Below are 26,341 nucleotides of genomic sequence, written 5' to 3'. Positions count from 1 at the left end.
CTTAATGCATTAATGGCAGAATATTTCTGTTATGATTTCTTTTTTTCCCTAAAAGTACAAAGCAAAACAAATATTCTGTGAATAATAATCATGGTAAGGATTAGCCCATACTTCTTTTTTCATGCCACCTAATTCTGAACATTTCAGGTAGAACAGAAGTTCCAGGGGTCAATATCATTTAAAGATGTGACTGTGGGCTTCACCCAGGAGGAGTGGCAGCACCTGGACCCTAGTCAGAGGGCTCTGTATAGAGATGTGATGCTGGAGAACTACGGCAACCTTGTCTCAGTGGGTAAGGTCTGTTCACTGTATCATTCTAAATAGCATTTGTTTATTCTTTTGATTATGAAGCATATGGGCAGTCTGTATAGTTTAATGATATTTAAGTTAGGCTTCAGGAGTCAAAGTTGATTGATCACCTTTGAGCACCAGAAGATACTTGTGTTCACCTCTCCAGTGAAAATGTTACACTGGCAACTTGAAGCAGCCCCAGAAGCTTCTTCCTGCTTCAAAGGCCTGAAGTCTAGACTGCTTGGTCCAAATCCTAAATTATTTCCTGTTAACAGGGTATTGTGTTCACAAACCAGAGGTGATTTCCAGGCTGGAACAAGGAGAAGAGCCATGGAGACTGGAGGAAGAATTCCCAAGCCAGAGCTTTCCAGGTGAGTTACTATGTATTGCACAGATTCACATCAGGGGTTTTGTTGTTTCCAAGTAGTTTCCAATTCAGGGATTGGCAACTTTGGGACATTTTTCAAGAACATCTCCATAGGGGTCCTAACCTGTGGAAGTGATGGAGAATACCTAAATCAAACCTCCAGACACTACTCACAGAATTCCTCCTTTTTGAATCATTTTTTTGAATGTTTACTATTCTTACACCTCTCAATAGTTGAGTCTTTGCCCACCTCAACTTTACTGTTGTTTTTCTTGGTTATCATTTTTCTTAAAGCACTTTCAGTGTCCCACCTTACCTCCATTGTTTTGTGTTTATTCTGTTGTCAGAATTTTTTATACACTCATTTTTAAACCCAGCAAATAATTTTTGAGTACTTGCTGTGTGCTGAGAATATAATGATGAAAAACATTAGGCTGGGCGTGGTAGTTCACACCTGTAATCCCAGCGCAGGTCAAGGCAGGCAGATCGCTTGAGGTCAGGAGTTTGAGAACAACCTGGCCAACATGGAAAAACCCCGTCTCTACTAAAAATACACAATTAGCTGGACGTGGTGGCAGGTGCCTGTAATCCCAGCTACTTGGGAGGCTGAGGCAGGAGAATCTCTTGAACCCGGGAGGCAGAGGTTGCAGTGAGCTGAGATTGCGCCACTGCACTCCAGCCTGGGAGACAGAGCGAGACTCTCTCTCAAAAATAAGTACATAAATATTAAAAAAAAATAAAAAATTATGTCTCTAAGTTTATTATGTATACTTATATGTATATGTATATTAAATGTTCTGTAGTTTTGAAGACACTGATAGAAATTAAAGGAAGTTAGATTGGCTGAATGTGGTACTTTAAGGAACAGTCAGGGGAAGCCTTAATGAGGTCAACATTAGAGCAGAAACTTGAATGAAATGACTATGTGAGCCATGAGGATTCTGCCCGTTTTCAGCAGGGGTAGTTGCAGCTTCTAGCCTTGGACAGAAATGTGCTTGGTGGTTTTCAGGAATAACCAAAAAGTCACAGTGGCTGAAGGGAGGGGTTGATTGGAGGCAGCTGGAGTCCAAAGGTGAGTCTATCATAAGCCTTACTCAGTTAATGTTATTTTTAATTTAGTGGTGGATTTTCAGCAGATGAGCAACATCTGATTTATATTTCTGTAAGATCTTTCTCACCTCCTTAGAGGAAATATTGGGCAAGGCATAGGACATAGAGAGCGCATTAAAGGCGTGTGGTAATTTTTCTTATGAATGATTGTGGTAGCTTAGACAAAGCCAGAAGGCAGGAGGGAATGGGATGAGGTTTGATTCTCAGTATTTGGAAAGTGGGGCAATAACAAAAGAACTAACATTTGTAACATCAGAAGGAAGGGAAAGAGGTGTTTAAAGTATTTGAAGAAGTAATGGCTGGACCTTCTCAAATTTAGCAAAAGGTATAAAACTACACATTCCCAAGTCTGAAGTAACATCAAATAAGTTAAGTCCATGGCAAACTCACACTGTAATTAAATTTTTGAAAACTAAAGACAAACATTTTCAAAGTAGCCAGAGAGAAACAGCACATTCTCTACAGGGAATGACGGTGGGTTTCTCTTCTGAAACTGTGGTGGCTGGAAGGAAGTAGTATATTTTCTCAAGTACTGAGAGGAAAGCACTATCAAATAAAAAATCTGTGTCTTTTGAAACTGTGTTCATGAATAAAGGGGAACTAAAGGCATCATTAGACGGCGAAGCTAAGAGAAAATGTAGCTAGCAAACCTACCTTTAAAAATTGACTAACAGTTCTCTAAATAGAACGGAAATAACACAAGAAGGCTTGGAATGCAGGAAAGAAGATTGGAGGTTGGCAAAAATGGGGATAAATATATTTTTCTCATGAGTTTCTAGAATCATTTTTGATGGTTGCAGCAAAATGCTCTGTATGTAGGGGAAACACTTAAGACAATTATATTTTAAAAGTGGGGAAGGTAAAGGGGCCTAAGTAGAATGAAACTTGGTACATTTCACTTGAAGTGGTAAAATGCCTGATAGAGTGTGATAAGTTACATATGTACATTTTTTTACCTAGAACAACTACTGAGAAAACTATAAAATGTGGTACACTTAGAAATACTGTAAATAAACCAACATGGAATCTAAAGGAATATTTAGGTAAGTAATAGGAAAATAAGGAGAAAGGAACAGATGAATGGAAAACAGAAAACAAAACAAATAGCAGCCTAGCAGAGCAATATTTACCTTAAATGTAAATGATCAGAGTACACTAATTAAAATATAAATTGGCAGAGTGGAAAAAACGTAAAACATGATTCTAAAATTTTTAATTTTTGTGAGTACATAGTAGGTGTATATATTTTTGGGGTACAGGAGATGTTTTGATACAGGCACTCAATGTCTGGTAATCACATTAGGGTAAATTGGGTGTCTATTCCCACGAGTATTTATCTTCTGTGTTATAAACAATCCAGTTATACTCTTTTAGTCATTTTAAAATGTACAATTAAATTTGACTATAGTCACCCTGTTGCGCTAGCAAATATTAGGTTTTATTCATTCTTTCTAACTTTTTTTGTACCCTTTAACCATCTTCACCTTACCACCCACCCCACCCCACTACCCTTCCCATCCTCTGGTAACCGTCCTTTTACTTTCTACCTCACCTCCATGAGTTCAGTTGTGTTAATTTTTAGCTTTCACAAATAAATGAGGACATGCAAAATTAACATTCTGTGCCTCCATTTCCATCTACTTTGTTGCATATGACAGGATCTCTCACTCTTTTTTATGGCTGAATGGTACTCCATTGTGTATATGTACCACATTTTCTTTATCTGTTTATCTGTGAATGGACACTTAGCTGTTGTGGACACTTAGCAGATCTTAGCTGTTGTGAACAGTGCTGCAGTAAACATGGGAGCAGAGATATCTCGTTGATGTACTGATTTCTTTTCTTTTGGGTATATACCTAGGAGTGGGATTGCTGGATCATATGATAGCTCTATTTTTAGTTTTTTCAGGAACTTCCAAACTGTTCTGTTTCAGCCATATGAAGTGAAAACCGTACTCTGTAAGTGCTCACGTGACTCTTACTTCCTGTGGAGCTGCTTCTTTTGTGTGGATAGTTGTCAATTTTAGTCTTCCTGCAAGGGAGTGGGTATGATCGGTGGCGTTCTCTATTCCACCATCTTGTTCCACCCATCCTAAAAATGTTTTCTTAGGAAACTCATAACATAGTAAACAACACAGGTTGATAAAGTATATAAAAAGATAAACTGTACAAACGTTAATCAAAACAAAGAGTGACACTATTAATATCAAATACAGTAGACTCCAGAACAAAGAAAATTATTAGACAGAAAGAACATTATGTAATGATAAAAGGATCAATCCAACAAAAATGCAACGATCCTAAATGTGTTTCTAGCAAACCTCAAAGTACACAAAACAAAACTGAGCTGAAAAGAGAAAAGCACATTTTAAATTGTAGTTGGAAAATTCATCACTCTTAGCAATTGGTAGAATTACTAGCCATGATTACTGGCAGATATAGAAGAACAGGACAGCAACATCAGCCAACAGGACTGAAGCAACATTGTAGAATAGTGCTCAACAAGGCCGGGTGCGGTGGCCCACACCTGTAATCCCAGCACTTTGGGAAGCCGAGGTGGGTGGATTGCTTGAGGTCAGGAGTTCAAGAGTAGTCTGGATAACATGGTGAAACGCTGTCTCTGCTAAAAATACAAAAATTAGCTAGGCATAGTGGCGCATGCCTGTAGTCCTAGCTACTTAGGAAGCCAAGGCAGGAGAATTGCTTGAACCGGGAGGCGAAGGTTGCAGTGAGCCAAGATCGTGTTACAAAGCTTAGGTTACAGAATGAGAATCTCTCTCAAAAAAAAAAAAAAGAATAGTGCCCAACAACAGCAAAATGCAATTTTTTTCTCAAGTGTCCATGGAATATTCAGAAAGATAGACCATATCCTGGGCCATAGATAAGCCTTGGCAGATTTAAAAGAATTGAAATCATTCTGAGTATGTATGTTTTCTGGCCATAATGAAACCAGACTACAAATCAGTAATAGAATGACAATAGGAAAATATTTAATCATTTAGAAATTAAACATCAGAGTTTAAATAAATAAAGTCTGGAGTGGAGAAGAGGCCTCAAATTCAATAGTAGAAGCGCATAGACTTAATGAAAATGAGACCATACCATACCAATATTTGTGGGAGGTAGCTAAAGCAGTGCTGGTAGAGAAGTGTATAGCACTAAATGCTAACATTAAAGAGGATAATAGGTCGCAAACCCATAATTGACTTTCTACGTTAAGAAACTAGCAAAGAGTAAAATAAAACCTCTGTTAAGTAGAAGGAAGAAAATAATACTGGAAGCAGAAATCAGTAAAATTAAAAATACGAAAAAGTAGAGAAAACTAATAAAACGTAGGTTTTTTTTTGAAAAAAATAAAATTGATAAACGTCTAGTAATATTGATTAAAAATATAAAATGAGATGACAAATCATCAATATCTGGAATGAAACAGGGAGTATCAATTCGCCATCCATTTAACAGTATAATAAGGGAATCTTGTCAACAACTTTATGCTCATAAATATGACAACATAGGCCAGGTGTGGTGGCTCATGCCTGTTATCCCAGCACTTGGGGAGGCCAAGGCGGGTGAATCACCTGAGGTCGAGAGTTCGCGACCACCCTGGCAACGTGGTGAAACTCTGTCTCTACTAAAAATACAAAAATTAGCCTGGTGTGGTGGTGCATGCCTGTAGTCCCAGCTACTCAGGAGGCTGAGGTAGGAGAATGGCTTGAACCCAGGGAGTGGGAGGTTGCAGTGAGCTGAGATTGTGCCATTGCACTCTAGCCTGGGCAGCAGAGCAAAACTCTGCCCCTGCGCCCCCCCCCCAAAAAAATGACAACATAGAAGAAATGTAGCAGTTCTTACAGAAACTACAAACTGTTACAACTCAATCAGGGTGATACAGATAATTTGAATGACCCATAGGTTTTCATAAAAGTTGACATAATTTGAATCAAAGAATTTAAATTTTAAATAAAAACCTCCAAAAAACCAATTTCTGAGTACAAGAGAGTTGTAGTCCTCACTAGACAATTCTACCTAACATTTACACAAGAATTAATGGTGATTTTATATAAGGTCCTCAGAAAATAGAAGCGGGAATATTTATTTATTTACTTACTTATTGAGATAGAGTCTTGCTCAGTTACCCAGGCTGGAGTACAGTGGTGTAATCTCGGCTCACTGCAACCTCTGTCTCCCAGGTTCAAGTGATTCTCCTGCCTTAGCCTCCTGAGTAGCTGGGACTACAGGCACATGCCACCATGCTCGGCTAATTTTTGTATTTTTACTGGAGACGGGGTTTCACCATATTGGCCAGGCTCAAACTCCTGACTTCATGATCCGCCCACCTCGGCCTCCCAAAGTGGTAGGATTACAGGTGTGAGCCACCGCGCCCAGCCAAGAGGGAACACTTCTTAACGCATTTAAAAAATTATTTTGATGCCAAAACCATACAGACAGTACAAAAATTATAAAACTACAGACTTATGCCTCCCATAAATTTTGTAGCAAAAATCTTTAACAAAATACTAGCAAATAGAAAAGAGTCATGTAAAAAGTATACACCATAACCAAGTGGGATTTACTTGAGTTATGCAAGCAAGGCTGGTTTAACATTCAGAAATCAGTCAGTGTGATTAACCCACCGTAGGCTAAAGAAGAAAAATTACGTACCATCAGTTAATATAGAGAAAGCATTTGACAAAATGCAATATCCCTCCATGATAAAAACTCTCCATACTAGACATTGAGAGGATCTTCCTCGATTTGATAAGTGAACATGCACAAAATATCTATAGCAAATGTATTTGCTGGTAAGATGAACCTGTAAAACCGGGAACAAGGCAAGAATGTTTGCTCTTGCCACTCTTACTGATTATAGTACTGTAACTTCTATCAAGCACTATGAAGCAAGAAAATGAAATAGAAGTCATACACATGGAGAAGAAATAAAACTTTATATTTACATATGACATGATTGTATATGTAGAATATTACAAGCAATCTTAGAAAATAAAAACCTCAAGCCAGGCACAGTGGCTCATGCCAGTAATCCCAGCACCTTGGGGGGCCGAGGTGGGTGGATCATCTGAGGTCGGGAGTTGAAGAGCAGCCTGACCAATATGAAGAAACCTTGTCTCTATTAAAAATACAAAATTAGCTGGGTGTGGTGGTGCATGCCTGTAATCCCAGCTACTCGAGAGGCAGGAGAATCGCTTGAACCTGGGAGGCAGAGGTTGCGGTGAGCCGAGATCATGCCATTGCATGCCAGCCTGGGCAACAGGAGCAAAACTCTGTCTCAAAAACAACAACAACAACAACAACAAATGAACAACAACAACAACAACAACAAATGAAAACCTCCCAGAATGAATGAATGAATGATTTCCAAAAAGTTTCAGGGTCCAAGATGAACACATATAATCAATTTCTCTCCACTAACAACGAACATATGGAAATCTAAATTAAAAACATAATACCACTTATTCCATAGGAAATTAAATACTTTGGTATAAATTGAACAAAATATGTATAGGACTTTTGTGCCGAAAATTACAAAATGCTGATGAAAGAAATAAAAGAAAGAAATGGAGACACATGGTCTCTTGATAGATTGGAAAACTCAACTTAGTAAGTATGCCATTTCTTTCCAAATTGATCTGTAGGTTTAATGGCATTCCTGTCAAGATTCCAGTAAGGTTTTTCTCAGCTTTAAATAAACTTATTCCAAAATTTTTATAAACAGTCAAAGTCATAAACAGTTGAAACAATTTTGAGAAAAAGAATAGTAGGTTTTACTGTATCCAGTGTTAAGGCTTATTACATTAGTCTCCCCTTTTCTGTGGTTTTGCTTTCTGCAGTTTCAGTTACCTGAGGCCAACTGTGGTTCAAAATTATTAAATAGGAAACTTCAGAAATAAATAATTCCTAAGTTTAAATTGCATACTGCTATGAGTAGCATGATGAAATTTTTCACTGTCCTGTCCCAGGACATGAGTCAACCCTGTGTCCAGCATACTCAGGCTGTATATGCTACCCATGAGTTAATTACTTAGTAACTGTCTTGATTATTTACTGTCATGATACGTGTTCAAATAACCCTCATTTTACTTAATAATGGCCCTAAAGAGCAAGAGTAGTGATGCTAGCATATTGTTACAACTTTTCTCTTTTGTGATGTTGTTAATTTCTCACTGTCCCTAATTTATAAATTAAACTTTATCATAGGTTTGTATATTTAGGAAAAAAAAATAGTATTTATAGGGCTCAATACTATCTGAAGTTTCAGGCTTCCACTGGGTATCTTCGAATGTATCCCCCTTGGATAAGGAGTGACTACTGTATGTATATATTAATAGCTATAATAATTAAGAGGACAGGATGTTGGTAGAATATACACATTAGTAGAACATACACATAGAAAAATGGAAAAGAATAGAAAACCTCAATATTGATTATGCTGTTATAGACTACATGTTCACATCTCCCCAAAATTCATGTGTTGGAGCCCTCACCCCCAGTGTGGTGGTATTTGGAGATATGGAGCCCTTGGGAGGCAATTAGGGTTACAGTAGGTCATGAGGGTGGGGCCCTCAAGATGAGATTAGTGCCTTATAGGAAGAGTAAGTTAGCTTGCTTGCTCTCCATGTGCATAGAGGAAAGGCGATGTGAACATACTGTGGCTGTCTGTAAGCTGGGAAGAGGCCCTCACCAGGCCCTGGCCATACTGGCATCCTGATCTCAGACTTCCAGCTTTCGGAACCATGAGGAAATAAACTTCTGTTGTTTGAGCCACACAGTCTGTGGTATTTTGTTATGGCAGCTGAAGCTAAGACATTTGACAAACTGTTGACAAAAATGCAAAAGAAATTCAGTCAGGTATTCAGCAAATGATGCTGGAGCATTTTAACAATATCTTGTTTTGTGTGTGGCAAAATATATGTAACATGAAATTTTCCATTGGCATTGCGCTCACAATGTTGTATAGCCATTACCACAATTTCTAAAACATTTTCATTATTTCAAACAGAAACTGTATTGCCATTAAGCAGTAACTACTCATTCCCCCCTCCCACCAGCCTATGGTAACCTCTTATCTAGTTTGTCTCTGTGAGTTTTGACTGTTGTGAATATTTCATGTCAGTAGTGTGACAATATTTGGCCTTTCATGTCTGCCTTATTTCACTTAGCATGATGCTTTCAGCTTTCATCTGTATTGTCTGTATTGTAACAAGTATCAAGACTTTCTTTTCTGGCTGTTTAATCCATTCATCTGTTGATGTACACTTGGATCGTATACCTTTTGGCTATTGTGAATAATGCTTCCGTGAACACTGGCATATCATTATCTGCTCAAGTTCCTGTTTTCATTTCTTTTGGATATAAACCTAGGAGTAGAATTGTTTTATCAAAGTGTATTTCTTTTAGCATTTTGGGGTACCACTGAATTATTTTTTAATATGTGTGTGTGTGTATATATATATATATATTATAGATAGTTAGATGTTTGTTTTTGAGACAGAGTCTCACTCTGTCGCACAGGCTGGAGTGCAGTGGCGCGATCTCGGCTCACCACAACCTCCGCCTCCTGGGTTCAAGTGAGTCTCCTGCCTCAGCTTCCTGAGTAGCTGGGACTACAGGCTTATGCTGCCATGTCCGGCTAATTTTTGTGGTTTTAGTAGAGATGGGGTTTCACCATGTTGGCTAGGCTTGTCTTGAACACCTGACCTCAGGTGATCCACCCGCCTTGACCTCCCAAAGTACTGGGATTACAAGCGTGAACCACTGCACCCGGCCTTACTTACTTTTTCTTTTGTTGCTCATGCATTTTATGTCATAGGTGAGAATCCATCAACAAAACCAAAGTTTTCCTTTGAACATTTTATTGTTTAAGCTCTTATTTTCAGTTCATTTTTGTATATAGTCAAAGTAGAGATCTAATTTTATTTTCTAAGTTTATTTTCATGTGGAAATCCAGTTGACCCAGCATCATTTTTTGGTCATTTGTCATTATTCCAAGCAGAAACTCTATCGCCATTAAGCAGTAACTACTCATTCCCTCTTCCCACCAGTCTTTGGCAACCTCTAATCTGTTTTGTCTCTGTGAGTATGACTGCTGTGAATATTTCATGTCGGTAGTGTGACAATATTTGGCCTGCATCAACTGAAAGAAAAGGCTTTTCTTTCTCCCAGTGCATAGAATTGACACCCTTGTCAAAAATCAGTTGGCCACAAGTAGTGTATTTTTGGGCTCTCACTTGTATTCTGTTTGTATGTCTATACCTATGCCATGACCACACTGTTTGGATTACTGTAGCTTTCTAATAAGTTGTGAAATTGGACATTTTGAGTCCTCTGACATTGTTCTTGTTTTTAAAAATCGTTTTGGCTATTCAGGGCCCTTGTAATTCCATGTGACTTTAAGGATCAGCTGTTTATTTTGGTAAAAATACTGATGGAATTTTGATAGGGATTGTGTTAAATCTGTAGATCATTTTGAATGGTATTGTCCTTTTAACAATATGATATCTCTCAAACTATGACCATGAGATACTGTTTCCTTTATTTATGCCCTCTTTAATATTTTTCATCAGTATTTTGTAGTTTTCAGTGTACAAGTCTTGCACCTTCTTGGTTAACTTTGTTTCTAGATAGTATTTTATTTTTTTAGATGGTGCTATAGATAGAATTGTTTTCTTAATTTTCTTTTCAGATTGTTCTTTGCATGTGTGTAGCAACATAACTGATTTTTGTGTTTTGATGTATCCTGCAACTTTGCAGAATTCATTCGTTAGCTATAGTGTCTTTCTTGTAGATTATAATCTATCTTTAGGATAATGTCACCTGTGAGTAGACATAGTTTTACATCTTCCTTTGCAGTGGATGCCTTTCTTTTTCTTGCTTGGCTGGAACTTCTACTGTAGTGTTAAATAGCACTGGCAAAAGTGGGTATTTTTGTCTTCTTCCTGATGTTAAGAGGAAAGCTTTCTTTCATCAGTGAATATGATGTAAAGCTGTGAATTTTCCATAAATGCCCTTTACCATGTTGAAGAAGTTCTATTCTGTTTTGTGTTTTTTGAATGTATTTATCCTGAAAGGGGGTTGGATTTTGTCATCTGCCTTTCCTGCATCAACTGAGATAATCATGTCCTTTTTTTACTTATTTTATTAATGAAGTGTATTACATTGATTTTCTTTCTTTTTTTTTTTTTTTTAAACATTGATTTTCTTATGTTGAACCACACAAGCATTTCCAGGATAAGTCCCCCTTGGTCACTTGGTCATGGTATATAGTCCTCTTAATATACCATTAAATATATTTTACTGGTATTTGTGTGTGTGTGTGTGTGTGTGTGCGTGTGTAGCTTTGTATCTGTATTCATACGCATCATTCATTCATTCATTTATTCATTTGCATTTTTATTTTTTATTTTTTTAAGAGACAGAGCCTCACTCTTGCCTGGTCTATAGTGCAGTGGCACAAGTATTGCTCACTGCAGCCTTAAACTCCCAGGCTCAAGTGATCCTCCCCATTCAGCCTCCTGAGGGTACTACAGCTGTATACCACCATGCCCACTATGCCCAGCCTTTTTTTTTTTTTATGGAAACAGGGTCTCACTATGTTGCTCATGCTGATCTTGGACTCCTGGCATCAAGTGATCCACCTTGGCCTCCCAAACCTCTGGGATTACAGGTACTATCCACCATGCCCAGCCTCAGTCTAAAACTATTAACTGTAAGAACTGTCAGTTTCTCCCTTGCATTCTGTCAGTGTTTGCTTTACATGTTTCAGGATGCTGCTTGGTACATATATAGTTATAATTTTTATAGCTTATTGATGGAACGACCCTTTATTCATATATAGTATCCTTTATCTCTTGTAACAGCTTATGTCTTAATCTATTTTGGGTGAAATTAGTATAGCCACTCCAGTTCTCTTTTGGTGGCTGTTTTCATGGAATATTTTTTATCAGCCTTTCAGTTTTAATTTATTTGTGTCTTTGGATCTAAAGTCAGTTTGTTTAGGACAATGTGTAGTTAGATCATGTTTTTAAAAAATCTATTCTGAAGCTGGGTGGTTCACACCTCTAATCCCAGCACTTTGGGAGGATCTCTTGAGCCCAGGAGTTGGAGACCAGCCTGGTCTACAAAGTGAGACTCCATTTCTACAAAAAAATAAAAATAAAAATAATTGGGTGTGGTGGTATGCGCTTGTGGTTCCAGCTACTTGGGAGGCTAAGGCAGGAGGATCCCTTGAGCTCAGGAAGTCAAGGCTGCAGTGAGTCGTGTTTGTGCCACTGCACTGCAGCCTAGGTAACAGAGCAAGACCCTGTCTAAAATAAATAAATAAATAAATGAATAAATAAATAAGCAAGACCCTGTCTAAAATAAATAAATAAATAAATAAATAAATAAATAAGTTTGGTCTAGATACCAAAACTAGTAATGGTATCAAGAGTGTAATAAAGAGTTTATTACTTATAGAGACAGGTTTCAAGGGAGACCAGAGAAGGCTCCTAAGCAGGTCTAAATGTGGATTGAGAAAGGAGAAGAATGGCTGCTTGTCATTAGGAATTTGGGGTAGGGTGAGCGCACACAAAAAGGATGGAGTTTGTTTGGTTTGAATTTCCTACTGGCGTTGATGGAGGGACCACCTAAGCTTTATTACTGGCTTGCCCAAATGTAGGGTAAGAGGGGAGATGGGTGGGATTTGAAATCTGTTATCAGCCAGTTATCACAAATGCAGTTAGGCTCTTTGTCATAATACCTCATGATTTTATTTGTGTAACAGTCTTGAAATGACAACATAGCGATGGAGCACAGATTCGTGGTTGCCAGTGTTAGGAAGGCAGAGAGGGTAGGAGATGGCTGTAGTTACCATGTGTGGGATCCTTGTGATGGGACTGTTCTGTATCACCAATGTTGTGATTTTCACAAAAATCTATACATGTGGCAAAATTTATAGAACTAAATGTAGACAACTAATGCATGTGAAACTTGTGAAATCTAAATAAGGTTGATTGAATGAATCAGTGTCAGTTCTTGGCTGATATTGAGCTTTAGTTCTGCAAATGGTTACCATGGAGAAAACTGGGTGAGGGGTATACAGAATCTTCTCATTATTTCTCCCAGCTGCATGCCAATTTAAGAATTGTCTCCAGGGTGGGTACGGTGGCACATGCCTGTAATCTCAGCACTTTGGGAGGCCAAGGTGGGTGGATCACTTGAACTCAGGAGTTTGAGACCAACCTGGGCAACATGGTGAAACTCCATCTCTACAAAAAATGAAGACGTTAGCCAGGTGTAGTGATGTATGCCTGCTGTCCCAGCTACTTGGGAGGCTGAGGTGGGAGGATCGCTTGAGTCCAGGAGGTCAAGGCTGCAGTAAGCTGTGATGTACCATTTCACTCCAGCCTAGGTGACAGAGTGAGACCTTGCCCCCCACCAAAAAAGAAAAAGAATTGTCTCCAAATAAAAAGTTTTGTAAATTGCCTACCAACTATAAATAAGTCAGCTTCTTAACCTTTAATAAAGGTAATAGGCTGGGTGCAGTGGCTCATGCCTGTAATCCCAGCACTTTGGGAGGCTGAGGCGGGCAGATCACAAGGTCAAGAGATGGAGACCATCCTGGCCAACATGGTGAAACCCTGTCTCTACTAAAATACAAAAAATTAGCCAGGTGTGATGGTGTGCATCTATAGTTCCAGCTACTCGGGAGGCTGAGGCAGGAGAATTGCTTGAACCCGGGAGGTGGAGGTTGCACTGGGCCAAGATGGTGCCACTGCACTCCAGCCTGGCAACAGAGCAAGATTCCATCTCAAAAAATAAAATAAAATAAAATAAAATAAAGGTAATGGACAAAAACATGTTGTACACTATTTGTTGAAAAATCACAGCACACTTTGTATATAAGAGATGCTGGATCTCTTTTATCGCCAGTTTTACTGAATCTCATAAAGGATCTACTGTCCATTACACAGACAATAAAAAATAATGAAATATGAAGGTTGGGAAGTCAAATTGTCATTTTGTGTGCAGACGATTTGATATCTGTACAAGCAGAAGTAAATGTTACACAGAAGTGATTTAAATTAAAACAGTTTAGTGAGGTGGTTGACTGTAAGAACAGTGCATAATATCAGTTGTGTGTTATTTATACATCAGGAAACAATTTTAGAAACAATATAAGAAACAATTTTCTTGAGAATTATATGATATAATTCACATACTGTACTCTTCACCAATTTTTACGTGTATAAATCAATCATTGTTAGTGTATTTGCAGGATTGTGCAACCTTCCAGACAATTTTTTTTTACTTTTTTTGAGGTTGAGTCTCGCTCTTTCACCCAGGCTGGAGTGCAGTGGTGTGGTCTTGGCTCACTGCAACTACTGCCTCCCGGGCTCAAGCTAATTCTCCTGCCTCAGCCTCCTGTTGTAGCTGGGATTACAGGCGCATGCCACCACACCCGGCTGTTTTTATATTTTCACCATGTTGGCCAGGCTGGCCTCACATTCCTACCTCAGGTTATCCAGGCACCTCAGCCTCCCAAAGTGCTGAGATTACAGGCGTGAGCCACCACACCCGGCCGACAGTTGTTTTTTTGAGACAGAATCTTACTCTCTCGCTCAGGCTGGAGTGCAGTGGCGCGATCTTGACTCATTGCAACTTCTGCCTCCTGTGTTCAAGCGATTCTCCTGCCTCAGCCTCCCGAGTAGCTGGGATTGCAGGTGTGTACCACTATGTCCAGCTAATTTTTTGTGTTTTTAGTAGAGAAGGAGTTTCACCATGTTGGCCAGGCTGGTCTGGAGCTCTTGACCTCAAGTGATCTGCCTGCATAGGCCTCCCAAAGTGCTGGTATTATAGGCATGAGGCACCGCGCCCAGCCGACAGTGTTTCTTAGAACATTGTCATCGTCCCTGAAACAAAGCCAATATCCATTAGCAATTACTTTCTCTTTCCCCTTTCCTGTAGCCCTTGGTAACCAAAATTGAATATTTTGTCTGTGTGGATTTGCCTAATCTGGATGTTTCATAAAAATGGAACTGTCTGTGACCTTTTCTGCCTGGCTTCTTTTTCTTAGCATAACATATTCAAGGTTCATCCATGTTGTAGCATGTATCAATATTTCACTTGTTTTTTATGGCCATATAACATGGTGTATAGATATACTACATTTTATGTATCCATTTGTCAGTGGATGGACATTTGGTTTTAGTTCTACTTCTTGACTATTATGAATAATTCTGCTGTAATTGTTCATGTATACGTTTTCACATGGACATGTATTTTCAGTCATTTCAGATATATACCTGGAAGTAGAATGCTAGTTATGTGGTGTCTCTGTGTTCAGCTTTCTTGGGAACTGCCTGATTGTTTCTCATAGCAGCCACAGTACTTTACAATCCTGCCAGCAATGCATGAATTTTCCAGTTTCTCCAGTTTGCTAACACTTTTTATTAATATTATTATTATTTATTATACTAAATCAGTAGTTGTAAAGAGGTATCTCATTGTGGTTTTTTGCGTTTCCCAATGGCTAATGATGTTGAACATCTTTTTGTTTTTCTTTTTGAGATGGAGTCTCGCTCTGTCACCCAGGCTGGAGTGCAGTAGCGCCATCTCAGCTCACTGCACCCTCTGTCTCATGGGTACAAGCAGTTCTCTGCCTCAGCCTCCTGAGTACCTGGGATTGCAGGTGCCCACCACCATGCCCGGCTAATTTTTGTATTTTTGGTAGAGACAGGGTTTCACCATCTTGGCCAGGCTGGACTTGAACTCCTGACCTCATGATCTACCCGCTTCAGCCTCCCGAAATGCTGGAAGTACAGGCGTGAGCCACTGCTCACGGCCTGACGTTGAACATCTTTTTATGCACTCGTTGGCTATTTACGTATCTCCTTTGTCGATTTCAAGCATTCACTTTATTTCATGACTTATAGAAAAATTGGGGAGATAGTAGAATTACCCAGTTCCTGCTGTTGTTGACATATTAGGATGGTACATTTGCAACAGCTGTTGAACGAACATTGGTACATGATTATTGACTAAAGTCCATATTTTTATTTAGGGTCTGCTGATTTTTACCTTATGTCCTTCTTTGTTCCAGGATCCCTTCCAGGGCACCATATTTCATTTAGTTGTCTTTAGACTCCTCTTGGCTATGGTGGTTCCCAGACTTTCCTTGTTTTGGATGACCTTGACAGTTTAGAGGAGTCCTGGTGAGGTATATATAAATCCCGTTTATTGGAATGTGTCTGAGGTTTTTCTCAAGATAAGACGGGATTATAGGTTTTGGGGAAAAAGGCCACAGTGGTAAAGTACCTTTTTTGTCACATTATATCAAGCATGCATACTCTCACCATGTTTTATGACTTTTGATGTTGGCCTTAAATGTCTTGGCAAACATAATGAGTTTGTCCACTATGAAGTTACATCTTTTTCCTATTTTTCATATTGTACACATTGGAACAATGTTACTCTGCACAACTCACGTGTCATAGGTGAAGGTTTATGAATTTTATTGCTGTTGTTTTTTAGAGCACTTTCTTTCTGTCACTACAAGATGGTCCAGTCTCATCTTGTGTATTTCCTTTCTGAAATCAGCCATCATTTCTTCAGGTAATTCTGGTTCCTTTTATTTGAGAATGATATTAGATACCAAGATAGGGGCTACGGGTGTGCTTGCAGCAGTAGGGTGTGGCCATCTCAGCTGACAGAACAGGGAAATATACATGTGTATAAACCATGTAATATACTTGTAAATAGTTCTACATGTAACCATCTGTATCTCTCTTAAGCTAAACATGTGTTTATACTTATACCTTCAACTCTTCATTACCATATGGATCATTCTAGCTTTCTTCCGTTGCTTCCCTGTAAATTACCATACCCAACAGTAAGAAATCTGCCTCTAACCATCCATCATCCATTTACTTTCTTGTTTTTTTTTTTTTTTTTTCTGAGACGGAGTCTTGCTCTGTCACCCAGGTTGCAGTGCAGTGGCATGATCTCAGCTCGCGGCGACCTCCACCTCCTGGGTTCAAGTATTTCTCCTGCTTCTGCTTCCCAAGTAGCTGAGGCTACAGGTGCGTACCATAACGCTCAGCCAATTTTTGTGTTTTTAGAAGAGATGGAGTTTTGCCATGTTGGACAGGCTGGTTTTGAACTCCTGATCTTAGGTGATCCACCTGTCTCGGCCTCCCAAAGTGCTAGGATTAAAGATGTGAGCCACTGTGTCTGGCCTTCCATTTACTTTCATTATTCTTTTCCTGTATACATGCATGGCACTGTCAGAATTATTAGTCATGCCTATGTGGAAAATAGTTTTATAATGTTATCAACTAAAATACAGTGCTTATGTGCAGATTTTCCTTTAATCTCGCAGACTTCTGTCTCTTTCCAAAGTAATTAAGGTTAGGATTTCCTCCTGCATTGAAGGGGGTCCTTCATTGATACTATTTTTTGCATTTGTAATGCAGCTAGATGGTTTTGGTACAGGATGGCTTTATTACTGGCTCCTCCTGAACCCATGACTTCGGTGAAATGGGTAATTCCTTGAAATTCAGAGATTACCAAGAGTTACACAGAAGAAATAAGCCATTCAAACAGATCAATATCAGTTAAAGAAATAGAATCCATAAAGCTTTCCTAAAAGAAAAGAAAAAGAAAGAAAGAAAGAAAGAAAATAAATTATCAGACTTTTTTGGTTTCATTGGTGATTTCTGTGCAACATTTAAGGAAGAAATATACCAGTTCTCTACAGTGTCTTTCAGAAAAGAGATGCAAAGGGAACCTTCCTAACACTTTTTTAAAAGGCTGTTTTTTCTCTAATCCTAAAAGCATATGAAGACCTTGCAAAGAAGAAAAACCACACAGTAATATTCCTCATGAATATAGATGCAAAAATCCAAATAGAATCCAACATTGCTTGAAAATAATTAGATGCCATGACCACTCAAGGCTGGTCAGAGTTTGAAAAGCAATTAATATGGCCGGGTGTGTGCGTTGGCTTATGCCTGTAATCCCAGCACTTTGGGATGCTGATGCAGATGGATCACCTGAGATTAGGAGTTCGAGACTAGCCTGGCCAATGTGGTAAAACCCTGTCTCTACTAAAAATACTAAATAAGCTAGGTGTGGTGGAGCGTGCCTGTAATCCCAGCTCCTCTGAAGGCTGAGGCAGGAGAATCGCTTAGAACTTGGAACACGGAGGTTGCAGTGAGCTGAGATTGCGCCATTGCACTTCAGCCTGGGTGACAGAGCAAGACTCTGTCTCAGAAAGAAAAAAAAATTCAATTTCTGTAACCCGCCACATCAACAGGCTACAGAAGAAAACTATATCATGTCAATTGATGGACAAGAAGCATTTGATAAAATCCAACACCCATTCATGATAAAACTGAGCAAATTAGGGATAGAGAGGAACTTCCTCAACTTGATTACAAAAATCTACAAGAAGCCTACTGCTAAGATCATACTGAGTGGTGAGACACTGGATACTTTCTCCCTCAGATAAGGAAACAAGATGTCCTGTCTCTTCACTCTTACTCTACATCTCATTGGAAATTGTGGGTAATGCCATAAGACAACAAAATAAGAGGCATACAAATGGGAAAGGAAGAAATAAAACTTTCTTTGTTCATACAGGCATGATTGCCTAAGGAGAAAATTCTAAAGAACTCCCAAAACTATTAAGTATTTGTAGCAAAGTTGGAGCATAGAAGCTTAAATAGAATGAATTCGTTTTTTCATTATGTGGTTGTGTTATTTGTCCTTTTACTGTTGAGTTGTAAGAGTTTTTTTTACATATTCTGTGTAGCAGTCCCTAATTACGTGTATTATTAGCCAATATTTTTCTCCCATTTGTGGGTTGTCATTTTATTGTCTTTACTTTGTACTTGGTAGCAAAAGAGTTTTTCATTCTGTGAAGTCTAATTTGTTTTTGCTTTTGTTGCTGGTATTTTTGGTACTTTATCTAAAAGGGCTTTGTCTATCCCCAGGGCATGAAGATCCACTCTTGTATTTTCTTTAAGTAATGGCTTTTAATTGTAGACCTGTGATCCGTTTTCAATTAGTTTTTGTATATGGTGTGAGGAAAGGAATAATTTTGATTGCTTTGCATACAGATATTCAGTTGTCTCAGCATCATTTCTTGAAAAGGTGATTTTTCTTTTTTCTTTTCTTTTTTTTTGAGAGGGAGTCTCACTCTGTCACCCAGGCTAGAGGGCAGTAGTGCGATCTTGGCTTACTGCAACCTCTGCCCCCTGGGTTCAAGCTAGTCTCCTGCCTAAGCCTCCCAAGTAGCTGGGATTACAGGCATGCACCACTACACTTGGCTAACTTTTTTGTATTTTTAATAGAGACGAGGTTTCACCATATTGGCCAGGCTGGTCTCGAACTCCTGACCTTGTGATCTGCCTGCCTCAACCTCCCAAAGTGCTAGGATTACAGGTGTGAGCTACTGCGCCCAGCTGAAAAGGTGATTTTTCAACATTAAATTGTCTTGGCATCATTGTTGAAAATTAACTGAACATAATATATAGTAGTGTTTATTTATGAACTCTCAATTTTATTTCATATGTTTACCTCTATGCCAATATCATACCATCTTGATTATTACAATTTTGTAGCAAATTTTCAAATTGAGACATGTGTGTCTTCTAACTTTCTACTTCTTTTTTAAGATTGTTTTGATTATATTCAGTTCCCTAAATTTCCACGTGAAATTTTAGACCAGCTTGTTAGTTTCTTCAAAAAGGCAGATGAGATTTTGGTAGAGATTGTGTTGAATTTAGATATTAATTTGGGAGTTATTGCCATCTTAACCGTATGAATGCTGTTCAGTGCCTTTCCATTTATTTAGGCTGTCTTTAATTTCTTCCATCATTGTTTTGTGGTTTTCAGACTATAAGCTTTGTATTTCCTGAAAGTTATAAGTATTTTATTCTTTTTGATGCTATTGTAAATGTAATTTATTTATTTATTTGAGACGGAGTTTTGCTCTTAACTGCCCAGGGTGGAGTGCAATGGTGCGATCTTGGCTCACTGCAACAACTTCTTCTGGGATTCAAGTGATACTGCTGTCTCAGCCTCTCAAGTAGCTGGGACTATAGGCACATGCCACCACGACTGGCTAATTTTTTTGTATTTTTAGTAGAGACTGGGTTTCACCATGTTGGCCGGGCTGGTCTCAACCTCCTGACATCAGGTGATCCACCCACCTTGGCATCCCAAAGTGCTGGGATTACAGGCTTGAGCCATTATGCCTGGTTGGAATTCTTTTTAAATTTTCATTTATGATTGTTTGTTGGTAGTGAACTTGCACCCTGCAACATTGTTGAACTCTTTTATTAGTTTTAATAGTGTTTTAGCAGATTCTTTAAGATTTTCTATATGCACGAACAGTCAACTGCAAATATAGTTTCACTTTTTTTTTTTATGCGAATTCCCCTTCCCCTTACTTTTCTTGACTAGAATCTCCTGTGTGATGTGTAACCAGCAAGAGGACATTCTTGTCTTCTTTTTGTTCTTAGAGTAAAATCATTGTACCTTTCTTTCTTTAGTGTGATGTTAGTGGTGGACTTTTTGTAGATGCCTTTAATCAGGCTGAGGAAGTTTAACTCTTTTCCTAGTTTGCTGATTGTTTTTATAGAGAAGATGGGCATTGGATTGTGTTAAATATTTTTTCTCTATATACTGAGATGATCACGTGGTTATTTCTTTTCTACTTAATGTGGTGTATTAATTGATTTTCAAATGATAAACCAAGCTTGCATTACTAGGATAAATCCCACTTGATCATTGTATGTAATCCTTTTTATATACTACTGGATGAAATTTGCTAGTATTTTGTTGAGGATTTGTAGGTCATGACACATGGATCTGTAGTTTTTTTCATGTCTGATTTTGGTACCAGGGTAGTATTGGGATCATAGAATGAACTGGCAAGTGTTCCTTATTTTTTTGGAGTTTTTGAGTCATTGATAATTCTTTTTAAATGTTTGATAAAATTCTCCAGTGAACGCATACGGACCTGGGTTTTGTTTTTGTTTTCGTAATGGGAAGTTTTCTTGTCTGTTTTTTGTCTTTTTTGAGACAGGGCCTCACTATATTGCCCAGGCTGGAGTGCAGTGGTGCAGTCATGGCTCACTGCAGCCTAACTTCCCAGGCTCAGGCAATTTTCCCACCTCAGCCTCCCAAGTAGCTGGGAATACAGGCATATGCCACCACACCCAGTTAATTTTTTGTATTTTTTTTTTTTTTTTTTGTGGAGATGGGGTTTCACCATGTTGTCTGGGCTGGTCTCAAACTCCGGAGTTGAAGTGATCTGCCTGCCTTGGCCTCCCAAAGTGATAGGATTACAGGCATGAGCCACTGCATCCCACCTGTAATGGGGAGTTTTAAATTTACAACTTCAATCTTTTTACTTATATAGGTCTTTTCAGATTTTTCTTTTTCTTGTTGAGTTGGTTTTAGTTGTTTTTGTTTTATGGATTTTTCCATTTTGTTGAAGTTAAATAATTTGTTGGCATACGTTGTTCGTGACATTCTTTGTAATTATTTTTATTTCTGTAAGAGTACTAGTAATACATCTTTAATCCCTGCATTTGGTAATTTGAATATTCTCTCTTTTTTTTTCAATGTCAGTCTAGTTAGAGGTTTGTATATTTTGTTGATCTTTTCCAGGAATCAGCTATTGTTTTTCTTTTCTGTAGTTCATTAATTTTTACTCTATAATCTTTCTGCTTTCCTGCCTTCTGCTTACTTTGGGTTTGTATTGCTGCTCCTGTCCAAGTGTTTTAAGGTGGAAAATTAGTTTATTGATTTGAGATCTTTTTTAATATGGTTATTACAACTACAAATCTCTGTCTAAGGATTGCTTTATCTGTGTTCCATAAGTTTGAGTATGTCTTCATTTTTATCTCAAAGCACTTTTTCTGATTTCCCTACTTATTTCTTCTTTGACTCTTTTTTTTTTGAACTTTGGAATGTGTTATATAATTTGTGCATTCTCAAAATTCCTTTGTCTCACTGATTTGTAATTTCCACTGTAGTCAGAGAATTGTTTTAAATTTATTCTGGGGAATGTTTCGTGTGTACTTTTGAAGAATACCTATTCCACTGTTTTCGAGTGGAATGTTCTGTCTATATCTCTTAGATCTGGTTGCTTTAGAATGTCATCTGTATCTTCTGTTTCCATGTTTACATTGTGCCCAGTTGTCCTAACCATTATTGAAAATGGGATATTACAGTTCGCAGTAAGTATTGTAGACTTGTATATTTTTTATTTTAATTCTGTCAGCTTTTGCTAGACATACTTTGAGGCTCTGTTAGTAGTACATATGCTTAGAATTGTTATGTCTTCTTTATTGATTGACCCTTTTATTGTTATATTAATAAAATTCCCGTCTTTATCCTTAGGAAAATTTTTGTATTAAAGTGTATTTTATGTGATATTAGTATAGCTACTCCAGCCTAAAGGTGTCATGTGCCGGATCTGTCTTTTTCTGTGTTCAAATTTTCAACCTGTTTGTATCTATCTCTTATAGACAACAGATGTTTGGATTTTCACACTTTGGACAACCTGAGAATTGTTGCTTTTTGATTGGATTTTCAAATCATTCCCTTTTTCCTGTTATTATTGCTATACAGATGGTTCCTGACTTACAGTGGTTTGACTTATGATTTTTTTAACGTTTCAAGTTGAAAAATTTAACTTTTTTTATTGGGTTTATTGGGTTGAAACCCCTTTGTATGTTCAGGATTTATAAAGGTTCAACCTAACTATTTTTTCTGACTTTACTGGAATGTATTCCCATTTTAAGTGAAAAAACAGTATTTTCAACTAATTTGACTATTATCAGGATGTAACTTGATCATAAGTCAAGGAGCATCTGTAGTTGGATTTACCTCTGCCATTTTTGTTTTCGGTCTCCTGCTTTTTTGGTGCTCTATTCCTTTTACTTCTACTTTCTTTTACATGGCATGAATGTATTTTGTTTTATTATTTTTATAGGTTTTGAGGGTACAAGTGCAGTTTTGTTACCCAGACGTAGGGCATAGAGGTGAAGTCTGGGCTTTTAGTGTGGCCATCAGCAGAATAGTATACATTGTAGCCATCAAGTAATTTCTTACCCTTCACCCTCCTCCCCACCCCTCCAAGTCTCCAGTGTCTCTCATTCTACTCTCTATGTTATGTGTACACAACATGAAATGAATATGTTTTAGTATAACATTTTTTTAAAATTACTATGTCCCTTTGAAAATTTATTTACCTAGTGGTTGCTCTAGAACTTACCTAATAAGTCTTACCTTACCAAAATCTACTTCAGATTTCTACTCCTTAACTCTAGTAAAATGCAGAAACATTACTTGTATATAGCTCTATTTCCTCTTCTCCATTTGTTATTTTTATATGTATTACATACATATTTAAAACCCAACAATACATTGTTATACAGGCTGAGCATCCCAAATCCGAAAATCTCAAATGCTCCAAGATCTGAAACTGAGTGCCAACATGCTCAAAATGCTCAAAGAAAATGCTTGTTGGAGTAATTCAGATTTTAGATTTCTGGATTTGGGAAGCTCAACCAGTAAGTATAATGTAAACTTTCCAAAATTTGGAAAAAATCTAAAGTCAGAAACACTTTTGATGACAAGCATTTCAGATAAGGGGTACTCAATCTGTAATTGTTACTATATGTCATTTGATGTCTTTTTTTTTTTTTTTTTAAGTTCTGTGATACATGTGCAGAACGTGGAGGTTTATTATATAGGTATATGTGTGCCATGGTGGTTGACCCATCCTAAGTTTCCTCCCCTCGCCCCCAACCCCTCAACAGGCCCTAGTGTGTGTTGTTCTCTTCCCTGTGTTCATGTGTTGATGCCTTTTAAAGAAGCTGAAAGATAGGAAGTATCTATTCATAGAATTTGTTATACTAACCTTCTTATTCATCATTTCTGCTTCAATTTATTTGTTTGTGTGGATTCAGAGTTACCATCTAGTGTAATTTCCTTACTCCAGCACAGATTTGTTCCTCTGTCTTTTTTATGCCCCCTGAGATGGAGTCTCACTTTGTTGTCCAGGCTAGAGTACAGTGGCACGATCTGGGCTCAGTGTGACCTCCAGCCTCCTAGGTTCAAGCAATTCTCCTGTCTCAGTCTCCCGAGTAGCTGGGATTACAGGCATGCACCACCACACCCAGATAATTTTTGTGTTTTTAGTAGAGATGGGGTTTTGCTGTGTTAGCCAGGCTGGTCTCAAACTGCTGACCACAGGTGATCTGCCTGCCTTGGCCTCCCAAAGTACTGGGATTACAGGCGTGAGCCACCACACCCAGCCGCTCTATTTTTTTGCTTTATTCTTTTTTTTTTTTGCTTTATTATTTGTTTACTTGTTTATCAGTGTATTTATTTTTTTGAAACAGGGTCTCTCTGAGTCATTGAGGCTGGAGTGCGGTGGTAGGATTGCAGCTCATTGCAGCCTCAGCCTCCTGGACTCAAACACTACTCCCACCTCAGCCTCCTGAGTAGCTGAGACTATAGGTGTGCACCACTATGCCCAGCTGCTTAAACAAATTTTTTTTTAGAGATGGGGTCTCAGTATGTTGCCTAAGCTGATCTTGAACTCCTAGGCTTAAGTGATTCTCCTGCTTCAGCCTCCCAAAGTGTTAGTATTACTGGCGTGAGCCACCGTGCCTGACCTGCCTTATTTGTTAAATATATTGTGTGTCTATATGTTATAGGTTCAACAATACAGTTATAAACATTGACTTATACATATTTGCATATTAAATTGGGTAGGAAAAGAAAGGAGAGAAAATGTGCCTTTTTTACTCTTTCGTATCACTGCCTTTTCCCACAATAATTGTGGATTTGAACTAGCGTTTGGAATCTCTTGTTTACACCCTAAAGAACTTCTTTTCTTTCTTTTATGGTTAGTCTACTGGCAATGGATTCTCAAGTTTTTTTGGTTTCTATTTATTTTTTAATTTGAGGATTTTTAATTTTCACCCTCTGTTTTGCAAATAGTTCTGCTATTTTAGGTGACAGGTGATTAAAAAATTTTTTTTTTCAGTACACTGAATATGTCACCCTGCCTCCTCCTCGCCTCTACTGTCTCTGATGAGAAGCCATATGTTAATCTTAGGACATTCCTTTGCATGTGAGGAATTGTATTTCTCTTGATGCTTTCAGGATTTTCTCTTCATCAACAGATTTGCAAGTTTTTGGCCTCTTTTTTTTTTTTTAATGGAACGCTTCACGAACTTGCGTGTCATTCTTGTGTAGCTACTGTGCTGATCTTCTTGGTATTGTCCCAGTTTTAGTATATGTGTTGCAAAGTGAGCATAGCCATTCATTTGTTTGAATATTTTTTCTGCTGCTTGATATTTCTCCACTTGTTCTGGTACTTCTATTATGAATATATTGGTGTAGTTAATGGTGTTCCTCATTTTTTTGAGGGTTTCTTCATTTTTCATCACTCTTATTTCTCTCTGTTCTTTAGATTACTTAATCTCTATTGATCCATCTTCAGGTTTACTCATTATTTTGCCAGCTACAACCTTTCTTTTCTTTCTTTCTTTTTTTTTTTGAGATGGAGTTTCGCTCTTGTTGCCCAGGCTGGAGTGCAATGGCATTATCTCGGCTCACTGCAACCTCTGCCTCCTGGGTTCAAGTGATTCTCTTGCCTCAGCCTCCAGAGTAACTGGGATTACAGAGGCGTGCACTACCACGCTCAGCTAATTTTTTTGTATTTTTAGTAGAGACGAGGTTTCACCATGTTGGTCCTGCTGGTCTTGAACTCCTGACCTTAGGTGATTCGCCTCCCTCGGCCTCCCAAAGTGCTGGGATTTCGGGCATGAGCCACCCTGCCAAGCCCAATCCTTTATTGAGTCATTCAAGTGAGTTTTCCATTGCAGTTATAATTTTCGAATCCAGAATTTTCATTGTATTCTTTTCTGTCTTCTTATTGATATTTTTCTGTTTGATGAGGTGTCATCATACCTCCCTTTCCTAAGTAGTGTTTCCTTATGAACATACTTATTTTTATTTTTTATTTTGATACAGTCTCGCTCTGTCACCCAGGCTGGAGTTCAGAGGCATGATCTCAGTTCACTGCAACCTCCGCTTCCCAAGTTCAAGACGTTCTCTTGCCTCAACCTCCAGAGTAGCTGGGATTACAAGTGCCTGCCACCATGCTCAGCTAATTTTTGTGTTTTTAGTAGAGACGGGGGCTTTACCATGCTGGCCAAGTTGGTCTTGAACTCCTGACCTCAGGTGATCCATCTGCCTCGACCTCCCAAAGTACTGGGATTATGGGTGTGAGCCACCGTGCCCAGTCTGAACATATATATAATACCTGCTTTGAGGTCAGCTAAGTCTGATATCTGGATCTTCCCAAGGGCAGTTGCTGTAGCTTGCCGTTTTTCCTGTATATAGGTGATAGTCTCCTGTTTCTTTGTGTGTCTTGTAATTTTTTAATTGAAGAGTAGACATTTTAGAGACTACTTTGTGCTTTCTCTAGATACTGGTTCCTCTGTTCTCTCTAGGCTTGTTGTTGTTTCTTATTTAGGTGACTTG

The 26,341-nt window shown here is 38.3% G+C and overlaps 1 protein-coding gene and 1 non-coding gene across 4 annotated transcripts in view; one reads left to right on the top strand and one right to left on the bottom strand.

Annotated features, from left to right (window-relative positions):
• LOC103215741 (uncharacterized) overlaps positions 1-26,341 on the top strand; it is a 45,031-nt gene that overhangs the window by 5,693 nt on the left and 12,997 nt on the right. For 2 of the 3 annotated variants that reach the window (XM_007962406.3, XM_073018912.1), the window contains 2 exons: positions 148-292; positions 567-662. In XM_007962406.3, coding sequence (XP_007960597.3) covers positions 148-292; positions 567-662 — 241 coding nt within the window. Of the gene's footprint in view, positions 1-147; positions 293-566; positions 663-2,728; positions 2,812-26,341 lie in introns of those variants that run through there. The other variant, XM_073018913.1, reaches the window with a different exon arrangement.
• Positions 25,004-25,109, bottom strand: LOC119620598 (U6 spliceosomal RNA). The gene has a single exon (XR_005237088.1). It is a non-coding gene; the product is annotated as a U6 spliceosomal RNA (small nuclear RNA).

Source organism: Chlorocebus sabaeus, chromosome 9 (assembly GCF_047675955.1).
Source record: "Chlorocebus sabaeus isolate Y175 chromosome 9, mChlSab1.0.hap1, whole genome shotgun sequence".
Lineage (NCBI taxonomy): Eukaryota > Metazoa > Chordata > Mammalia > Primates > Cercopithecidae > Chlorocebus > Chlorocebus sabaeus.
Note: the sequence above shows the minus strand (reverse complement) of the source record. Positions and strands in the feature narration are given on the sequence as shown.